The sequence below is a fragment of the Cupressus sempervirens genome, chromosome 9 (genome assembly GCF_028749045.1).
Source record: "Cupressus sempervirens isolate cs-2001-9-10 chromosome 9, ASM2874904v1, whole genome shotgun sequence".
Classification (NCBI taxonomy): Eukaryota; Viridiplantae; Streptophyta; class Pinopsida; order Cupressales; family Cupressaceae; genus Cupressus; species Cupressus sempervirens.
The window spans coordinates 295,425,117-295,448,225 of record NC_143126.1 but is presented as its reverse complement, the minus strand read 5'-3'; the positions used below and the strand labels follow the sequence as shown (position 1 = coordinate 295,448,225).

The 23,109-nt window shown below is 38.8% G+C and overlaps 1 protein-coding gene across 2 annotated transcripts in view; it reads right to left on the bottom strand.

Annotated features, from left to right (window-relative positions):
• Positions 1-22,315: 22,315 nt before the first annotated feature.
• Positions 22,316-23,109, bottom strand: part of LOC149538568 (uncharacterized) — a 105,064-nt gene continuing 104,270 nt past the window's right edge. Inside the window, exons 6-7 of one of the 2 annotated variants that reach the window (XM_089799874.1) lie at positions 22,938-23,073; positions 22,316-22,810 (exon numbers count right to left, since the gene is read on the bottom strand). In XM_089799874.1, coding sequence (XP_089656000.1) covers positions 22,707-22,810; positions 22,938-23,073 — 240 coding nt within the window. In that variant the 3' untranslated portion in view covers positions 22,316-22,706. The remainder of the gene's footprint in view (positions 22,811-22,937; positions 23,074-23,109) is intronic. The other variant, XM_089799875.1, reaches the window with a different exon arrangement.

Genomic DNA, 23,109 nt, shown 5'->3' with positions numbered 1-23,109 from the left:
TGAAGTTTAACTTTGTTGGGTTTGTGATTTTCTTTGGTCAATCCTCTACTAGTTATTGTATACGTGAATATGCGGCCTCTGCTAACACACACACTTCAACACGGTTATTGTATGCGGATTCATCCCGAAATGAACATTGGATTGTTCATCCGAAAATCAACCTACAAAGCGACCTGTTGCCTTCTATCTAGAGGGAATTGCTTATCAGATATCCTCAGATCCGAGGTGTTTAAGCAACTAGACCCTCTAAGAACGAAGGATTTGACAATGAAATTAAGCTAAGAATGAGTATGCAGATTAATCTAGAATGAAAGATGCAATGTAATCTAAGAACAAATAAAGCAAACTAGATTAAACATATGCATGATTAAACTAAAATGAGATTAAACTAAGAATGAGAATGTATGTAAGAAATGTAAGTAAATGTGAGCATGAATTTCAACAAAAATTTGATAGCAAATCAATTCATCCTCCTCAAAATGAAGAGATGAGGGTCTCTTAAATAGACTTTCCTAGAATCCATCAACGGTTGAGATCGATTCGGATCAACGGTTAGGATTGAAGATGAGGTTCTGTCATAAAGGGAGATTCCCAAATTAAAGGGAGTTAACAGATTTAATTTGAGTAAAATAAGGAGTTAACTATTTTAATTTGAGTAGAAAAAAGAGTTAACTCATTTAACTCATTTTTGATCAATAGTGAACTGGAAATTTCCCTTTTTGAATTGAAGAGAGATTTTGTTGAGATATTTAATTTAATAAAATGAGATATGCTCTCATAATTACTTTTTCTATTTAATTAAATAACCTTTAATTAATTAGAGACACTTTTCTTATTTAATTAAATAACTTCATTTAATTAATTAGGAATGGCTTCCTATTTAATTAAATAACTTTGTTTAATTAATTAGAAGTAAGTACTCCATTTAATTAAATAATTTTGTTTAATTAATTAGAAATACCTTTCCCATTTAATTAAATAATTACATTTAATTAATCAAGATAGGCGTATTTATTAAATTAAATAAATTTAATTCCATAGTACATTAGCCTTAGGATATAATTTAATTTAATTAAAGTATAAATACTTAATAATTAAATTATAATTAAATCAAGTAGGTTTAATGCGACTAATATGAGTACGTACTATAGGAATTAAATAATAAGCATGATGAATGCAGATTTAGGTTTTCTGCATTTGACAATTAAGTCAAGTAGCGAATAGTAGAATGATAATTGAATATTAGAATAGGTCTTAGGATTGATCAAAAATAGACCAGAATTGGTATCATGGAAATGAGCCAATTTTGGGGTATTACATTTTGCCCCTCTTTGAATGAATGTGCGAGCAGCATGTTCAATTCAAAGAAAATCAGAAAGCATGATGCAAAGATGAGATTGGTTCTGAAGTTGATGACACAGAGACCAATTGATAAGCTTTTAAGGTCTATCTCTAGAACAGATCTTAATCCCAAGGAATCCAAGTAGAGCACCTAGATACCTAAGATTGGTAGCATTTAAAAGATTATCTTCAGAACGAAACGTAATCTTTAAGGATCCAGACAGAACATCTAGATACCTAAAATTGATAGCATTTAGAAGATTATCTTCAGAACGGAGCTTAACCTTCAAGGATCCAAATAGAACACCTAAATACCCGAAATTGATAGCATTTAGAAGATTATCTCTAGAATGGAGCTTAACCTTCAAGGATCCAGATAGAACACCTAGATACCCGAGAATAATAGCATTTAGAAGACTATCTCCAGAACGGAGCTTAACCTTCAAGGATCTAGATAGAACATCTAGATAGGTAAGATTGATAAAAGATAACAAGGTCCAATCATGAGTCATAGAATCATCCCCAGAACAAGGCTTGATCCTCAGGAGTCGGGGTTTAGACTGTCCCAATACCTGTCTATTGAACTCTAAGAAGAGTTGTTATAAGGTCGATCAATTGATGAAAAGATAAGATAGATGGCAAAGATGCCAGATAGAAGGGAACAAAATGCCCTAAGTGATGAGATGCCCCAAGTGACTAGGACATAAGATAGGAACCAGATGCCCCAAGCAATAGTTATTCAATGATGTAGTCATCCTGTCCCCTTGGGAGCGAAATCGAAAGATGACATACCAGAAATGTGATTGAAGTAGTATATCATGAGATATAGAAGAAATCTGAGATTCAGCAGAATCTAGAAGAGATCAGAATGATCTAAAGAATATTTAGGGTTGATTTGAAATGATTTCAAAGTTGCAAAGACCGAGTTTGACCAAAAGTTGACTAGATTTAGCCACAGTTGACTTAAGTTGATTATTTTGAAAATATGGAGAACGTAAAGTTGAAAGGATTTCAAGAATCACAAAGTATCAGAAAGATTTGGGCTGCACAAGCGTTCGATCGCGTCAGTTTCCAAAATTTTAAAATGCATTTTTGAGGCTCTTAGGTGTGTCAGATTTCGAATTTGATCCCAAAAATGGATCTAGAACGGTCCAATTAGCTAGGGGTGTGATTTTTGCGCAAATCTGAGCACTTTGAAAAATTTGGACAACACCTATATAAGGGCTCGAAGGGTCATTTTCAATTCATTTGTGCTTTTGTCTTGTAGTGATTTTCAGCTCTAATAGAGACATGGCAGTGAATGTGAGATATCATCATTTTGAGCGCTCCAGATGACACAGCCGACCAGCAGACTACAGACCACCAGTGAGTCATTGAATTCCCATCTTCGTACTTTTTTTTCACACATTTCAAGTTCATTTATGCACGTTTCTAGCATGTTTTAGGATTGTCAATTCTTTCTTCACGCGAGATCGATCTCTTCTCGCGTGAAGATCTTCTTTCTTCGCGTGAAGAAACAGGATGCGTTGTTTCTTCATGCGCGACCGAAAGATCTTCGCGCAGAGCGATTTTGGTTTTGCATGAGGATGAGGATTCTTCGCGCGTAGCGATTCGTGTTTCGTACGAGAATCTATTTTCTCGCGCGGGCAACTCTATCTTTGCGCGAAGAGATCTTTTTTCACGCGAAGGCTAGATTCTTCACGTGAAGAAAGAATTATTTTGCGTGAAACAAGATGTCTTCGCGCGAAATTGAATGTCTTAACGTCACAGTTTTGTGATTTCGCACTTAGAAATTTCACTTTATTTCATTTTGATGCTTCGATTTGATTCGATACTGATCGTTTGTTTGTCATTTTTTGTTGTGCATGCAGGAGGTTTTTGGAGACGTGTCATTTAGATCTCATTATCTGTTGTCTGGAGAGTTATTGTGGAGTTTGGATGACGTAGATCGGGCACACATTGCCCGATTGGGTTTGTCTTCACTATGTTGGATTCCAGCCATGATGGTGAATCATGGTTTACTGACTGCTTTGGTAGAGCGTTTCCATTCAGAGACGAACACATTTCATTTATCGATGGGTGAGATGATGATTACCCCAGAGGATATATGGAGGATACTGAAGATCCCATTTCACGACGCCTGGATCGTCTATGATACAGTGCCTCGATTAGGGACAGAGGCACTTTCCATTGTTTTTGAGAGAGAGCTACCGAGAGGCAGGGCCATCAGCTGGGATGAGCTGATGCATACCTATGGACCCACACACAGGTTGGCATCTGTGCTGGGTATTTTCTTGAGCTGCTTCCTATGTCCTGACAAGGGACAGCATGGGTTGGAGTGTGGATGGGGTGTCATGCTCCGTAGGATGGTTGAGGCACTCGAGATCTTTGGGTGGGGTCAGTGCATGTTGGCCCATCTTTTTCATGAGATGCATGAGGTCGTCTTTCACGAGAAGAAGACCATGGTAGCAGGTGTTTATGTTCTACAGATCTGGGCCTAGGAGCATCTCCCTATATGTAGACTGATTTTTGAGGACGCCCGGGAGCCTATGGAGCCCTATATCTGCAGATATCGAGGGCATATTACCCAGGCCCACTTGGGTAAGATTGAGCACTGGTAGACACATCTCGATGACCTGGTGTCTGTTATATGGTGACCCTGGAGAGAGACAGAGGACTGGGATGATGCCCCCAGAGAGCTGTCCTGGATGTTTAGTTCTTGACCGCTGGCAAGCAGGACAACATCAGTCATAGAGAGATTCGTGATCTCATGAGTGTGGCAGCAGTATGGCCGACCACAGGACATTTCAGTTGAGTATTGTGCCTATGCTAGGCTGTAGAGGGATATTGAGCGGGGATGGCCTCCACGGATGGATCCAGGGCGATCCATGATAGACATTCGCAGCCTAGCTGCAGTTCAGTGGGACTACCTGCCAGCGATAGCAGATGCTGAGATGACGCTTGCATATCAGGCATTTTTGATCAATCATCCATACCCACATTTTACAGATCTAGTGGGGATGGCAGGGCAGGTACAAGGATAGGGACAGGGACAGGTGCCCCAGCAGCAGCAAGCACAGCCACAGGTCCAGCACCGAGTACAACAGATGCCTATTCCCCCACATCAGATGGGATCACACCCAGGTGCTGGGGGCAGTGGGGTAGGACACAGTCGACGAAGGAGGCAGAGGACAGAGGAGCAGGCCCCTCAGTAGGAGGTCCCACAGCAGCAGGTGCCTCAGCCACAGGTACCTCCATCGCAGCAGGCACTTGAGATGGTTGATGAGGATATGTCGGATCAGCTGGCAGGTGGGGTACAGGATGCAGTATGGCGGTACCATGAGCGGGTTCGTGAGGCCTCTTAACAGTTGGGAGAGTTACAGATTGCATTGGCAGTCAGGGATGCGCAGCTGGCAGAGAGATAGTGAGAGATAGATCGTCAAAGAGAGCACGCGAAGACTACAGAGCGGAGGCTGGAGCTGGCACAGGATGAGATTCGCTTCCAATCTGCTCAAGCTACATATTATTATGCTGCATACACCAGCACCGTGCCAGATGAGACACTGCAGGTGCAGCGATTTTCTCAGTATGCCCGAGAGTCTGGAGGTGCACGACCTCCTATCAGGCCGGATATGCCACCACTGCCTCCGCCACCTGCTGCCCCTGCTCCTCCTGGAGGTGAGAGTTCGAGACAGAGTTAGATGCTCTGTGTCTGATGAGTTTGATTTTGATCCCTGGCTATGTATTGATTAGTGTACCAGCACCACATGTATCATTTTTGATCGATTGCGCTCGAGTAGCGCGCCCTTTTTTTTTTGTACTGACCCATTCTTTGATATATATATATATATATACGAGATGTTGAGCCGAGTATTCCTGTGTACATGTCATTGTCTATTTTTTTTTGCTTTAATGTACATGAGATTTATGTTGTACTTGGATAGAACGCATACGTATGAACTGACATCTGACGTAGTGTTGTGTGTTTTTGTTTGACAGTCACAGGTATTTCATTGAGGAGCGAGAATCAATGAACCAAACGCTTGTGCAGCCATGGAGGAATCTAATGCATGTGGAGTATGAACAGAATTACCATCGAATTGTGTGCTAATGCAAATAAAGTATGTAATGCAAGAATATGTTAAATGCAACCCTAGGTCTGGTTACCAAGCCTCGACGATTTATCATCACTGGATATAAAATAAAGCTCGTATGTTATACAACTCCCACTGACATTGCAATCATGAAAATATGAATATAACATACGTTATTGGGATGTCAGGATTAAATGTAAGCATTCAAGGCACAAGAAGTCAGAATGACCAGAACATTTGTCTCTTTTAATGTACCAAGTTAACATAAGCATCAAAGCATAAATGCTAGGATGACCTGTATGTTGCTTGCATGACAGGCACACCAAACACACGGGAGATTCCTCTTATGCTAAGTATTCAGTATTCATTCTATCCGCAATGACCCTTGTGTTCGTAACCTGAGACAGAAGTGTGCTAGATATACTCGCAGTGACCCGTACATTCACTTAATAGGACGAGTATCAGTATGTACTATAGCAATGAAGAGTTCACTCCAACAAACAAGGAGAAGAACCAATTTCATTGACGTATCTGTATAAAAAGGAGTCGAGGTACACATGGCCATCCAATACGAGATGGAGGCTCTTATAGTGGACACCCCTCTTATAGGAATAGATCAACTTATTGGAACTAAACCACAAACAAAAAGCAAAGAAAAAAATCATGCCCCCAGTCATTACCTCTCTAGTCGAAAATGACATCATCGAGTTGCTCGAGGAGATATGATAAAGCAAAACAAAGCAAACAAAGAAAATGCTCAGCATATCCAAACAAGTATATCATTTTTTATTTTTTATTTTTTATTTTTTATTTTTTTTTATTTTTTTTTATTTTTTTATTTTTTTTTGAGTTCAATGTTTTCAGGAGTGATGTCAAGTGCTAATGTCCAGAACATGTAAGAAATAAATCTCTTCAGTAGGGTGACAACAATAGGTAGACGCAGTCAGAACGACTGGTAACTGAGGTCAAAGAGGAATCTTCACGATGAAGAACCTAAGAAGGACTACACGACAATAGATAGACACAGCCAGGACGACTGGTGACCATCGCAAAAGAGATCTTCCATAAAGGAATCTTGAGACATGACCCGAGCGACGGTAGGCAGACACAGCTGAAACAACTGGTGACCATTGCAGAAGAGATTCTATGAGAAGAATCTCGAAAAGAGTGATACTGGCGACAGTAGGCAGACGCAGTCAGAATGACTGGTGATTGTCGCATAGGAGATTCTATGAGGAGAATCTCAAAAAGAGTGACACTAGTGACAGTAGGCAGACACAATCAGAACAACTGGTGACTGTCACGATGAAGATTCTATGAGAAGAATCTCGAAAAGAGTGACACTGGCGCCAGTAGGCAAACACAGTTAGAACGATTGGTGACTATCACGTAGAAGATTCTATCAGGAGAATCTCAAAAATAGTGACACTAAGGGGGAATGCCCCCAAGCTGTGACAAGACTCAATCCATGGATACATGAGCAGGAAACAAGAAAGCAAAAGCATGAAAGCGACTGTACAGAATAGCCAGAAGATGCGCTGCAAGATGGAGCATTGGGAACAAGAGGCACCTGTTTATCAGGTTTTCACCTTCTTGGCAAGTTTTCTCTTCTTCTTCTTTTTTTTTTGCTACCATGATGCCTGTTTCCAGGTTTTCACCAATGGCACTTTTCTGTTTTTCAATTTTTTTTTGTATTTTTTTTTTTTGTGTTACCAAGGCACCTATTGCTAGGTTTTCACTAGGGTAACAATTTTTTTCAGGACTTTTTCTAATTTTTAGATTTTTTTCAGGACATTTAGATATGTACAGAGAGCTTGCTGAGATTGAATCAACTGTAAAACCGCTTCAGGTGGAGAGTGTTCATAGGCTCTTTAAGCACTTCTCCTTCGATTGTGGAAAGCTGATAGGCGCTAGATCCATATACTACAATAATGATGTACGGACCTAGCCAGTTTGGTTCAAACTTTCCCTTTTGCATTCGTTGTTGTTGATTCTTAGGATTCTCTCTCAAGACGAGATTACCCAGCTGGAAGTCACGTGGCCTAATTCTCCTATTGTAGCTTCGTGCCATTCTTTGTTGATATGTTTGTAGATGATCACATGCCACTTGTCGTCGTTCATCTAGCAACACAAGCTCTTGAAGCCGAGCTATCCTATAGTCATCATCTGTGATAAGGCCTTTCATAAAGATTCTCAAGGTAGGAATCTCGACCTCTATTGAAAGCACAGCATCCGCCCCATACACCAACGCAAAAGGATTCGTGCCCGTTGGAGTTCTAATGCTTGTTCTATATGCCCACAGGGCTGGATTGATTTGGAGATGCCAGTCTCTCCCTGACTTATTGACTATGCGATGAAGAATTTTGAGGATCGCCTTATTGGATGCCTCAACTTGGCCATTACCCTGAGGGTAATAAATGGAAGACCAATGTTGTGTAATCTTGAATTTCTTGCACAGTTCCTTGAGGTCTTTATTTTTGAATTGTCCTCCATTGTCAGTAATGATTGAGGACGGTATACCATATCTACAGATGATGTAGTTTGTAATAAAAAGTACTATAGTTTTGCCATCAGCAATTGTGAGAGGGACTTCCTCTACCCATTTTGTGAAATAATCTGTAGCAGTGATAATGAACTTATGTCCATTGGAAGAGGTTGGGTGAATCTGCCCCACCAAGTCAAAGGCCCATTGTTGAAATGGCCATGTTGTAGTAGAGGGAATCAGCTCTTTAGCTAGAGCGTGAATGAGATTCCCATGTAGCTGACACTGCTTGCAGGACCTAGCATATTTAACAACTTCTTGCTCCATTTTAGGCCAGTAGTAACTAGCACGAAGGATTTTGTGAGCTAGTGTTAGGCCATTGGAATGAGATCCACAAATGCCTTCGTGAACGTCAATTAGTGCACGTTTGGACTCATCGGGTTCTAAACACCTAAGGAGTGTTTCGTCGAAACCTCTCCTATATAGATTGTCAGCAATAATGACATAATGTGAAGCATTATAGATTAGCTAACGTTTCTCATTCCGGGTCAAACCTTTCGGAATGGTTTGATTACGAAGGTAGGAATAGATGTGATGGTAGCGGGACAATTCTTGCCCTATAATAGAACAGATCATCCTGGAATTAGGTGTGTCATAGGCTGGGTAGTGTAATGCTTCCACCAAGAACTCATGTCGGAAATCATTTTCCGGCATTTGTAGAAGGGAGACCAGAGTGGCCATGGCGTCAGCCGCTTTATTATCTGTGCATGGAACTCGTTGGAAGGTGATGTGTGCAAAATATTTCGTCAAGTCATCAACCATGCGTTTGTAAGGAATTAGTTTTTCATCCTTTGTTTGATACACATCATTTACTTGGTTGATGACAAGCTGAGAGTCACTGAAGATATCAAACTGATCTACTCTCCATTTAGCTACAATTTCCATACCATTGATCAAAGCTTCATATTCAGCAATGTTATTTGTACAAGGAAACAAAATCTTGTATGCTTTGGGAAATGAGTATCTCTGTGGTGTAATGAAAAGTAATCCAGCACCTGATCCTTGTTGTGTGAAGGACCCATCGAAGAACATAACCCATGTATGGTGAGTGAGTGTTAGAAATGACTCATCTAGAAAATCAATGTTTATGGGTAGAAGACTCTGTATGGGTGCCTCAGCCAACTGGTCTGCAATTTCCTGTCCCTTTATAGCTTTGCGTTCAACATATTGGATGTCAAACTCACTTAGTATCATGACCCATTTAGCCAATCTTCCTATGAGAGTTGCCTTACTGAGCAAGTACTTTAATGGATCTATTTTAGCCACAAGCCATGTAGTGTGGGCAAGCATGTAGTGTCTCAACTTTTGGGAAGCAAAGACAACTGCCAAGCAAGCTTTCTCAATAATGTTGTAGTTTTTCTCATAAGAGACCAATGTTCGGCTCAAGTAATAAATAGCCCTTTCTTTGTTGTCATTGTCTTCCTGAGCCAACAGGATTCCCAAAGATGTTTCAGTGGCTGAAATGTATAAAAGCAAAGGCTTCCCATGCATAGGAGGCATCAGGATTGGTGGATTGACAAGATATTGTTTAATCTGTGTTAAGCTTTGCTCACAATCCTGGCTCCAATTGAATTTCACACCCTTATGTAAGGTCTTTGTGAAGGGTTGTGATTTATCGGCCAATTGTGAAATAAACCTGCGAATAGATTGAAGCCTTCCTTGTAGTCCTCTCATCTAACTGATGTTTCGAGGTGGTGGCATGTCCATTATTGCTTGTACTTTTTCTGGATCTACTTCAATTCCCTTTGTAGAAATAATATATCCTAACAGTTTTCCTGATATGACACCAAATGCGCATTTCTTAGGATTGAGTCGAAGACTAAACTTTTCCATACGATCTAAGATTGGTCCCAAATCGTGCAAATGAGTATTGTGTTTAGCGCTTTTGACCAAGGTATCATTAACATAGTCCTCCATGGTTTTATGCATCATGTCATGGAAAATTGTAGTAACAGCCCGTTGATATGTAGCTCCAGCATTGTTTAAACCAAATGGCATCACATTCCAACAAAAGGTTCCCCATGCACATGTGAAAGCTGTTTTCTCTTGATCTTCTGGCACAATTTTTATCTGATTGTATCCAGAAAAATAATCCATGAGTACATCTCATAGCCAGCCGTCATGTCCACGATCATATCAATATTAGGGAGCAGAAAGTCATCTTTAGGACATGCCAAGTTAAGATCACGGAAGTCTGTACAAACTCTGATAGACTTATCGTGCTTGGACACAGGGACAATATTGGATATCCATTCAGCATAATCAATTGCATGAATGAAACCAGCCTTCATAAGTTTCTCCAATTCGGCTTTGACTAGCAATGCAACATGAGGATGCATTTTTTGAAGCTTCTATTTAACTGGTTTGATGCCTGGTGCTATGGACAAGTGATGCATGATAAGATCAGGATCCAATCCTGGCATGTCAGAATATGTCCAAGAAAAATTTATTTTCTTCTCCTTGAAAAAGGCAATGAATTGTTCCTTTTCTTCAGTTGACAATGACTGAGCCAAATGTATCACATGAGGATGTTCTTCTGTGCCTAGATTAATTGGCTGTGTTGGCTCTATTAACACTGATGATCTCTCCTGAAAGTGACTGGGAAGGACATCAAATATCTCATCCGTGGGCGCCTCAGAGAGGTTTTCACCCTTGGATACGTCTTTTGTTTTTACTTTTTTGGGATTCGACACTGCCACAATGTGGTTTTCACCATCGAACCTCTTGCATTTTTTCTTTTTAATTATGTGACTGAGATATTTGATGTCGGCCTCAGTCATGTTGACGCTCTGCTCATTGGTGGAAGACGTTACAGGTTTGATAGCGTTTAGGTAACAAGCAAGAGCATAGTCATTATGGAATGTGAGGACTTCGTTAGATGCATTGGTATTCCAGTCTATAAGCTCGAGATGTGCGATTGAGAGAATAGTGGTTGGTTCAATTGCGTTCATAGTATAGTCATTAAATGCGTGGACTAGTAATTCGAGACCTACGACGACCTCATCCACAAGTGTATTCAAATGCCTCAAAGTATGAACGTTAGTAATTGATGACTCTAGGACACTAGTTAGATCAGACCCCTGTGACCTATCCCTAGACGTTTCACTCACTTTCATTTGATTTTCATAGACATGCACTTGGTCAATGTCTTTATCAGTAGTCGTTTCTGAAAGATTGTCAAATTCATATTCATGAGAATCGGTGCTACATGGTGAGAGACTATAGAACTCCCCAACAGTGATAGGGACATACTCTCCTTCAGCCTCTGGATTCTTACACAAATACTCAATATGGCATGACTGACTAGATTCTCCCTTTTTTGAATGATATTTGAGTTGCTCAGCATTGTCCTCAGAAGAATCACTAGTATCATCCACAGTGCTAACACGTGGCACAAAGTCATCTGGTTCAGCAAAGAATTTAGCAAGATCATAAGGAATAGGATGAGGGTAAGAATCCTCATCATCAGATTCTTCCTCTTGAGTACCTGACTCAGATTGTGACTCATTTTCAAATGAACTCTCAAGTATGGGTATGAATTTATTGGATCCCAAATGGAAAGGGACCTTCTTAAACCCTAGGCCAGTCGTGTCATTATTGCTTCGAGTTGTTGCTTTGATAGGATCTATTAAACCATTGTTATTGCACCCAATAGGGCCGGTTCCCTTGTAACCAAAATGCTTCATAAGCTTAAGACTAGGCCCATACTTCTTAGGAGTGATTTCTTGAGCTTGTTCTATTAGGTCTATTGGAGCCTCTTCTTTATAAAACCATGCAGTAATGGCTTTGTTTTCGCTTTCATCTTGTAAGGGAACTGTAGCTTTGACAAAAGAGCCATTAAACTTGGTCTGAGGTGTCAACATGAACGGCTTCTTTGCTTCTGAGGGTCTCCCAAAATGTTGAGGGGACTCTGGAATAGATGTTAATGACAGCACTGGTTCCATGTGGTACTCTCCCATACCAGTTTCTTTCAATTTAAATGACTGCTCAATTTGTTTTAGCTTATTGTTGTGATAATCAGTAGACTCACGGTTAGCAGGGACGAAAGAATCAGCAACTTTGAGCATATTGCAAGTGTAGCTAGTAGTGGTAGGAATAGTAACTTCGAAGCCATGAAATGGAAATTTAATGCATTGGTGGTATGTGGATGGCACGGCGTGCATCTCATGTATCCATGGCCGTCCCAACAGAATGTTGTAGGCTAAGGGAATGTCAAGCACCTGACAGGTGACATCCCTTTCAACAAGACCGACACGAATTGGTAAAGTCACAAGACCTAGTGACTTTCGTTCTACTTCATTGTATGCTTTAATAGTGATCTTTCGTTGAGGATCAACAGAGTGCTCAGAATAATCCAATTGTCTAAGCAGAGCAGCAGAAACAATGTTTAGGCCAGCGCCATTGTCAATGAGTACCCGAAAAACATGTGTCTGATGGATCATAACCTCAATGTGTAGAAGCTGATTATGTGGGTGATCCAATGAGTTGTCATCCTCCTCGGAGAAGGTCATAAGATGAGGTCAAGTCAGGTGACCTACCATGGATTGAAATTGCTCAAGATCAAGATCTTGAGGAACGTTTGCCTCAGTGAGGGCTTTGTCCAGAATTTTCCTGTGAGCAGGCGAGATTTTAAGCAGCTCAAATATGGAAATGTGAGCATTGGTTCATTTCAATTGATCTAGAACACTATAACTAATTGCAGTCAAGTTCGTTGTGTGTTTTGTACCTTTACTGGATGGACTAGCAAGGGTTTTGTCCTTGTGTTGTTCAAGATTTGAAGTAGGAGGTGTAGGGCCTTTGAGCACCAATTTCGCATGAGAGCAAGTAACAGCGTTAGCACAGTGTTGCGAAGACGCATTAGCCATGTTATTGGAAGTAGGGCCTCTCAAGACAAATGGTGTCTTGGGTTTATCGTTATCTTGCTTCCCCTTTATAGTAATAATGTCGCAGTATTCAGAATCTACAGGTTCAACCATGTGAATGACATTGTCATCATTGGAATACGTATAGTTGACCTTATTATAGGGTTCTGGTTTTGAAGTCTCTCCTTTTTCATAAGCTGGGAAAGGCTTTTTGAACGCCTTGTGATCCGAGTTTTTTTTATGTCCATCTACCACAAGTTCACCAGCATCAATCATGTCCTGGACTTTATGACACAAGTTTATATAGTTGCTGGTTTTGTGTCCCTTGTTTTGGTGATACTCACAAAATGAGGTCTCATTCCACCATGGTGGACGTGGTTGTGGATCATAGGGACGAGGGTTATCCATTGGTGAGATAAGCTTGTGTTGTAGCAATGTTTTGTAAACCACATCCAAAGGTTCTCCTAAAGGCGTATACTCTCGCTTGGGTCGTGTTGCCCATGAGTTTCTCGATTTGTTCCCAGACGCCTTATTGTCAGGAGGAGGCTTCTCAGCATTTTTGGCCACTTTGAGGTAGTCTGTGAGATTAAATGCTGCTTTAGCAGGTTTTGGTGTGACATTATCAACAACCCCATCATGTACAATCTCTCGGTTCTTGTTGACATGTTTGGTTTTATCCCTGTTGGAAGTGGAACCTTGTTTTGAGTCTTTCTGAAGAGTGAGCTCACCTTTCTTGACCATAAATTCTTCGATACAGATAGCCTGTGTAATCATGTCTTCAAAGGTACGTGGACCTTGTAGTTGGACTCTATACCCAAAATCAGGTAAGAGGTTATCAGTGAAAATGTCGAGCTTCTCTGTTTCTAGGATTTTACGGGAATACTTAGTGTAAAGTTGTCTCCACCGTTGGAGGAAAGTGAGAAAAGGCTCACCAACCTTTTGTTTAAGGTTGCATAGATCTCGAATATTTACAAGATGTTGAATGTTATGAGAATATTGCTGAACAAATGAATTAGCAATTTCGTCAAACGTCTTGATACCAGGAGGTAAATGTGAGAACCACTCCAGAGCCTGACCACCTAGGCTTCTAGGGAATAAACGCATGAGGTACGTTTGATTATGTATAAACTCCATAGACAAAGCACCAAATTCTCGCAAGTGATCTTGGGGATCAGTAGTACCAAAGTACTTGTCATATCTGGGTAGTTCTACGCCTCGTGGGAAAGGCGGCATGTTTATACTTTTGTCAAGTGGGAATGAACAAAGAGCGTCTAATGTGTATGTCTTTTTGGGTTTCTCTTTCTCATGCATCATCTGAGCCAATTGGTCTTGCATAATTTTCAGTTGTTTTTGGAGTTTAGTGGTCTCAGTTTCTTCTTCACGTGTGATAATAGTCTCCACATTGAAATGTGTGGGCAGTTTAGCTCCCTCTTGGGTGAGTTTGAGAAAGTACTTTTCTTTCTCTTCGTTGAGTAGGATTCCCATGACCTTCTGAAAGTTCTGGTCTCTTCAACATTTTGCTATGTGTTTAGGAAGGATCTCCACCTCTTCCTGTTCCTCATTAGTGTCATATTCTTTCTCTTTCTCCTTGTCATCCCTAGGTTGTTCTTGATACCGACTATGACTACCCCATTCAAGTTCACGATTAGTCATTATAGGAACTTGTTCAGTTTTCATATGTTGTGTTTCAAAAGGGTCCGTGGAGAAAGGATCATACATTGTGTTTGGGAATGCAGGACTTCTACCTGTCTCAGTATCCTCTTGGTAAAAAGGATTTCTAATTTGTTGCAAATTGGAAAATGTTCGTTGAACTTGAGATGACCTTGCAGGTGAGGAAGATCGTGAAGACACCTCACTAGCCAAACTGGATACAGATTGCGTAGCGAAAGGTAAGCTACCTCTGTCGCGATTACGACCCCTAGCACGACCACATCTAATGTTATCAGGATAAAACACGTTGCCGCTTCTGGTTGTGACAGTCATAGGCAAGGACAAGAAGCTAGAACCTGGACAAGGACTACATTAAGACTGAGTCTCAAAAAGGACAAGATAATAGCAAGAATGTTGTTGACTAAGGCACAAATGGTCTAATTTAAAGGCTAGAATAGCCAGAGATTATGACCACTGCGACACAAAGTATGACAAGCATTAAGACGAGGACCAAAATTACTTATGAGACGAGACTAGTCAAGGTATAAGACACAATTCTTCGGCTAAGCGAAGTGTCGCTGTTTCAAGACCATTTGCAAACAGAGAGCGATAAACAGACGCAGAAAAGGACAACGTGCAGGCTGCAGATAGCTAGAGCAGACCCAGATTATTAATGCTGATACAAAGTCTCACGCGAAAAACCTTTACGGGTCGCGCGAAGAAGTTTTACAGGCCGTGCGAAGATGTTTCTGTCTCGCGCGAAGGTCAGTAACAGTTTTTTATTTCGTGCGAGAATGTTTACCAGATCGCGCGAAGATGAACAACAGAAATTTAATTTTGCGCGAAGATGCACAACAGAAGTTTAATTTCGCGTGAGGACAAAATGGCTTCGCGTGGGAGCCAGATGATTTTGCGCGAGACCCAAATGATTTCGCGCAAAAGGACAAAACAATTTCACAATAGCGACTAATTTTGACAAAAAAAATTATCGTTCCAAGAACCAGGCAGATAAACAGGAACATAGAACAGCAAGCAAGTGATTTCAAGCACGTCTAAAAATAATGAGCAAGGGCAAAAGCAACCTTGCGCATGAACAATCAAGTGACTTAGTTTGTGCTAATCCCCAAGAGAGCTATTTGTGTACATTTTCAAAAAGTTTTGCAATCACGCATACATCTCTAGAAAATAAAAGTTGGCCTCTCTAAGGTATTTAGTAATGGTTTAACTCTACAACTTTTATGACTCACAGAGGTGACCTCCAATCTCGGTGCACCGAGGTTTTGACACAGTCCGAGAACTTAATCTTCAAGAGCTGCTAGGGAGATCTAACAACCCACAATGAACCAATACCGTGGAGATTTCTTCCACAAGGACATTTATATAGCGGTTGTCACTACCATGGCAAAAATGGCTATTACCGCTTGAGGTTCCGTCAACGCAATTTTCCCTGTAGAGGGATTGTCTGCTACGGTTAACCCTCTCTAAAGGTGACCGACTCACAATAGTATACCACAAGGGGACTTAGCTTCCAGATTCAAGGTTTTGACACCTTTTCACCTTTAGCCCAATCAAAGTAGACAGATTAATCTGACACGCTAAACTAAGATTATCTCTTAAAGATCTATGACATCATCTCACAGTGATCTATCAACCTCTTCGGAGAAAGGATGCCTTAATCAAGTTGAAGATTCATCTATCTACGAGATGCTCAAAGTATCCTCCCCACCTACAAGAAATCCGTCTTAGAGAGGAGTTTCACTAGGAACCCACTCCCTCAAGATCCACGAATAGTGTTCATGGGGGCTTAATTACTATGTGTGTACAGATGTTAATTTCTAAAAGCAAATCTATCCAAAAGCAATCAAAGAGCACAAGGTGGTACACTTAACGCTTTAACTAATGTGAGGTGAGTCCAAAGATGTGGAACATTTAACCCCTCACACAAGCTAACACGAGTCCACAACTCAAAAACCAGTGAGTTCTAGAAAGCACAGAAGGGTTGCCTTATGGAGCATTTAACACTTATGTCTTGTAGACCCCTCCCTTTTAACGTGATGTTGATCTTGCAACAACAGGGTGGAACGAGGGGCCGGCGGATTAGCGAGTCCAATAACCCAAAATAGCTATCTAAATCTAACCAAGTTCCTAAGCCTGCTAAATTAATACTAACAGAGATCACACCCTAGTATCAATTTATGCATGTGTTGTAAAATGAAAATACAGAAGGAAACACACACAAGCTGAACATGAGAGATGTTTTTTTTAGCTCCAAATGAAGTGTTATCAGTCAAAGAGAATTACCTGGTAATCCTCGCAACGCGCTTAGTAGATTTTACCTGTTTTTAGTGACTTTATCACGCTTTTCCCATTGTCTCGCAAACCGCTGTTATGCTGTTCCAAAAACAATCAAAAAACACAGAAACACTAGAAACCACGAACAGTTAGCAGAAAAACCCAAAAAAACACGAAAATCAATGCAAAAAATTTCTTCTGTCAGCAGAGTTTCGCGCGAAATTCCTGACAGTCTGCGCGAAGAAGTTTTACGGCCCGCGCGAAATTAAATTTGACTCGCGCGGAATTGTATTCGGCTCGTGCGAAGAAACAGGTTTCGCACGAAGTTTCGCGCACCAAAGAACTTTCTAGCGCGATGCGGAAAGAATCTTCGCGTGAAGATTCTAGATCCTTGCGCGAAAATGAACAGTCTCGCGCAAAGATTTCCGAATCTGTACGAAATAGTACGGACAGAGAACAAAAAAATGATTTTAAAAAACACAGAAAGAGGCCAGAAAAAATGATTTTCGAGCCCCACGGTGGGCGCCAGAAATGTATGCGTGAATATGCGGCCTCTGCTAACACACACTTCAACACGGTCATTGTATGTGGATTCATCCCGAAATGAACATTGGATTGTTCATCCGAAAATCAGCCTGCAAAGCGACCTGTTACCTTCTATTTAGAGGGAATTGCTTATCAGATATCCTCAGATCCGAGGTGTTTAAGCAACCAGACCCTCTAAGAACGAAGGATTTGAGAATGAAATTAAGCTAGGAATGAGTATGCAAATTAATCTAGAATGAAAGATGCAATGTAATCTAAGAACAAATAAAGCAAACTAGATTAAACATATGCATGATTAAACTAAAATGAGATTAAACTAAGAATGAGAATGTATGCAAGAAATGTAAGTAAATGTGAGCATGAATTTCAACAGCAATTCGATAGCAAATCAATTCATCCTTCTCAAAATGAAGAGATGAGGGTCTCTTAAATAGACTTTCCTCGAATCCATCAACGGTTGAGATCGATTCGGATCAACGGTCAAGATTGAAGATGAGGTTCCGTCATAAAAGGAGATTCCCAAATTAAAGGGAGTTAACAAATTTAATTTGAGTAAAATAAAGAGTTAACTGTTTTAATTTGAGTAGAAAAAGGAGTTAACTGATTTAACTCATTTTTTATCAATAGTGAACTGGAAATTTTCCTTTTTGAACTGAAGAGAGATTTTGTTGAGATATTTAATTTAATAAAATGAGATATGCTCTTACTTTTTCTATTTAATTAAATAACCTTTAATTAATTAGAGACACTTTTTTTATTTAATTAAATAACTTCATTTAATTAATTAAGAATGGCTTCCTATTTAATTAAATAACTTTGTTTAATTAATTAGAAGTAAGTACTCCATTTAATTAAATAATTTCGTTTAATTAATTAGAAATACCTTTCCCATTTAATTAAATAATTACATTTAATTAATCAAGATAGGCGTATTTATTAAATTAAATAAATTTAATTCCATAGTACATTAGCCTTAGGATATAATTTAATTTAATTAAAGTATAAATACTTAATAATTAAATTATAATTAAATCAAGTAGGTTTAATGTGACTAATATGAGTACGTACTATAGGAATTAAATAATAAGCATGATGAATGCAAATTTAGGTTTTCTGCATTTGACAGTTAAGTCAAGTAGCGAATAGCAGAATGAGAATTGCCTATTAGAATAGGTCTTAGGATTGATCAAAAATAGACCAAAATTGGTATCATGGCAATGAGCCAATTTTGGGGTATTACAGTTATATTATTATATTTTTATTTTCTTTACATGAGTCAAAGCTTGCAATTGACAATTGAAGCTAAAATGACGATGGGAGTTTGTTTTACTGCTTACCAAGGTTTATAGAAATGTGTATTCAATGCTCATTTCACATCTAGTTTTTTTTTGTCTCTATTGATAATTTTCAATGATGGACTATAAGTAGAAGATGATAATCACTTCCCCTTCATTTTTTTTCTTTATCTAATAAAGAAATTTTGAGACTAGAACAACTCTTTTTAAAAAAAGAAAATAGAAGAAATGGTGCCTCATTTTCTTCCATGCCAAATTATTCTAATTGTGAAAATAGGAGTAATAATAATTAAAACTCATTACAATAATAAACATATTTTCTCCCTTTTGTTTAATCTTGGTTAAAATATTAAGACTATAACAACAAATTAACAGAACTTTGATCATAGTAAATAATTGAACCATAACAACATAAAATCTAAACTTTTTTCCCTACAAAGTAATTGCCAATAAAAGTTTATTTCAAATGGGAGACTCTCCCTTATTACATTTCATATTCAACAAGCATCTATATTCCAAATAAAGGAAATTGATATCAGCAACAACTCCATACTCCAATTTTCTCCAATGCTTCACATAAAACCTGTCCACAACAAGAATTACAATGTCATAGAAGGATCACCTCCTAACCTAGGCATTTACAAGGCCAGCCCCAAGCTAGGAGAACTAGAGACCAAACTAGGGTATCACCAGCATGTCACAACACAACAATAACTTCCACCCACAATTTCATTTACACAAAAAAACTCACTTCCCAAACTTTATAATGACCTTCTTTGGTCAATAAGGGGGTGAAGATGGACATCTCAATGAGGAGAAGCCACATATAATAAGAACCACTTATCATTACAAGGCGAAATAAATGATAACAACCCCTAAATTCCTATGACCCCCCAAACAAGGATTTCTTGCCTTACAACTCCCCTTACGACACACATGCAAAGTGGCACAAGAAGCCCATTCATCTTTGTCACATCCCTCTCCTTTCTAAGGAGAGACTCTACACTAAAGGAGTCACCTCCCTTCACCACCAAGGCCATCTCTTCCTCACAAGGAAGAGGTGTGCCTTGATACACCCATAAAGAACACAAATACACAAGAAATTAAATCTTTGTAACAAGGATACTAACACCATGCACTTCATACAACATCTTCACAAACATCAATACACAAAACTACAACTACTCCATTTGAAACAAGAACATGACCAACCTTCGTCCAAGCTATGGCAAGATACTTGATGAAGAGCTCCTTCCCAAACCTTCCAAGTCTCTAACTCCTAAGCTTGTCTCCAAAGTGGGAGAGTGGGCAATGAGTTAGCCAAGTTGTGGAGGAGCCCAACAAAGGGCTATACACCTTTCTCACAATCCTCTTGGTGAAAGTGTAAGCTCTCATTGGTTGACCCTCTTCCCAAGCTCTTACAAGGCCTATGTTTAGAAGCTAAAAATGTGGCTCAAGAAAGGGAGAGGTCTTTTGCAGTAGAATGGAAGGTTGCCTAACCAAGGTCATGCTTCCAAAATTTGATTTTCGTCCACCTTGGAAAATCAACTTTTTGGAAGGCCTCTAAAGTCAACTAAGGGTTATTCTAGGGCTAAAATTGACCCTCACCCATAGGTATACCAAGTGGACTTGCTAAAAGAGGCATAACTTCACCTTACGTGCTCATATGACCCTTCAAGAACCCACCTAAAGTTAACGTACGAATTCCAATAGATTTGACCCATCTCAGGGCTCTCTACCCAAGTGGGTCACATGAGAAGTATAATAGGTTTCTATGGTCAAGGCAGGGTTCATACGTTCTCTAGGTGGGCATGTCATACACACACATCGCATGCATCAAGTGACACCACAATTACACATAACATCTCACATGGCATTGTCCACCTAGAATTTACACATTTACAAATAACAAATAACACAACACATAACAATCACACTCATGCAACAACACATTTACCAATAAAACACCACTACAAATGAGGTATTGTCTCTCAATAGACCCAACCTTGGCTGACTGTTTCATGTAAGTTTGGTTCTAGTTCTAAAAAATAATTCCAGACTTTCCTACACATCTCACTGCAAATATCAGTAGCCCCATCTGTCTCACGTATATAAACATATCCATATGCAAAGTTCATAACATCATATTATTTCTAAAACACCATTCAACTAATCAACTCAATTTAATTTTTCAATTAACAAAATCATAAATGATCCAGATAGAAAAGATAATTGTATCACGTAAAATAAGATCACCATATTCATAAATCTCATATAACCCTCATGTTCACCACAAATCATATCCATCTCAACACATTTAATCACAATGAAATTCCCTGACATTATCATCACGAGATAAACATCAAAAGGTAGGTGAGTAACCATAACATCAATGTGTCTAGCAAATCAACATACATGGATAATAATGTCATGTTGAGTGAAATAGTCTATCATAATGTTAAAACATCACATCATATGCTATCAAATCATGACAATATAATCTGAGCATAAAACATAGAGTATCAAATATTGAAACTAAAATAAGAATGTATCAAATGATATGACGGGGTCGTGGTATGGTCTCACAATAAACATCAACCTTGACCTGCCAATTTCAGCAACTCAAATTTTATTCAACAATCAAGGTGTCTTAGTTGCATCAACTTGTGAATGGCAATAGCAATGGCACTTTGCCAGACAATTTTTACCTAATTTTATATGAAATAGAAACACCAATTGCTTTATGAACAATTAAAATCATCCTTACTACAGTCCTTTCAAACAGTGTCATAACTTTTGAGATCTAATGATGCTCCAAATAGGAGACTTATCTTTTAAAAATGTAAACCTAAATAAAATAAATAAATTAGATAAATTGATGACTTTTACTTAATTAAATCAGCCTTAATGCAGTCCTTTGAAACAATATCTGTGACCTTGAATTAAAAGGATAAATTGACAACTTTCATGCAATTAAAATCAGCCCTAATAATAGTACTTTGAAACAATGTCCTAATAATATTTATGATTCAATGGTATTCCAAATGCTCACCTAAGTTGGAAAGTTGATCATGATAAAATAATAATGTCGTTAAACCCTGTATGGTACATTTCTACAATGGTTTATTATAACCCAAAGAATTAAACAAATCATTTTTTAGTTTTGAAAGAGACTCCTAACAATCTATAACCTAGGTTAAAGTGTTTATAATAATGTGCTCATTGTAACATACTAAATAAATAAACTTAAATGCCAAGCTCTATAATAATACATTATTATTACAGGGCTTATATTAATCTAATAGACAAGAGGATAGTTTTGCATCAATCATTTATTGGATTCTTGGAGAATACTCATTAATCATAGAGAAACACAAAGACAGAGACCATTTAAGGTGAAATCCTTCCTTGAGTTCTTCTCAGTCCAAGTTTTTCAATGTCTAAGATTAATATCCTAGCACTTTGTTTAACTAATGGATTGGCAAGATTAAATGATCCAAACCTGGAATGAAATGATATCCATGGGAAGTCGATCAGAAGAGAATAAGAGCTGGTTATTTGTAGTACAAAATATGCTGCCAGGTATAATGCTTTTCTATATTTTCCATATGTCATGGAAAATATTTCATAGTAGTCAAGATATTAAAAAATGGTAGAAATCCTTATAAAGTTGTGCGTAGTGACAATCCAACAAAGATAATTCTGCAGATATATTTTCATTTTCACGACAAGCAAACAAAAGTAATAGAATCAGGTGTCGTCTGTGTTGCATTCATTAGATATTAACAATGAGAATGGTTTCTCTCTTTGTCATGCTATAATCAGAAGCAGAATTTCAAATTATCAGAGAGACTAAAGTAGAAACTGAAGACAGTAAGATCATGATCAATCATGCAATGGCATCCTACTTGAAATCACAGTCATGATATTGACCCTAAATAGGGAATTTTTAACAATAGCTTAAGATTTGATCATCCCATAAGCATCAACCTTGATTTGTTATTAATCCATGAGAGCTGTCAGTGTCCATTCCTTCAAGTTCACAGATTAACTGAGATACTCCAAGACTTTTGAAGCAATTCAATCATCGATTTATTTTTAAAGCACTCAGAAAAAGATGCTCTACATTTGCTTCTCGACAAAGGCTTCCAAGTTCTGACATGCCATGCTCATCCAGCTCTGTAACTCCTACAATCATTTATAAATGACCAGGTCATTTGTTTGCTACTTGAGTATCACCCAATCATAATCAAGTAGTTAATGACACACAGAAAACGTCAGCGTGAGACTTAGTACATATGAATATAAAGCATACCCTTTAAGAAGTGCCTTGCATTGTCAATTTCCTCTCTGCATTTCACTTCCTCTTGTTCCTCTCCTCTAATAGAAATAGCTTGCCACCGTAGATTTTGGAGTTGCTTGACATATGTATCCACATCATATTTTTCACCCTCCAAAAGAAACAAACAATTAGTAGCAAAAACAAA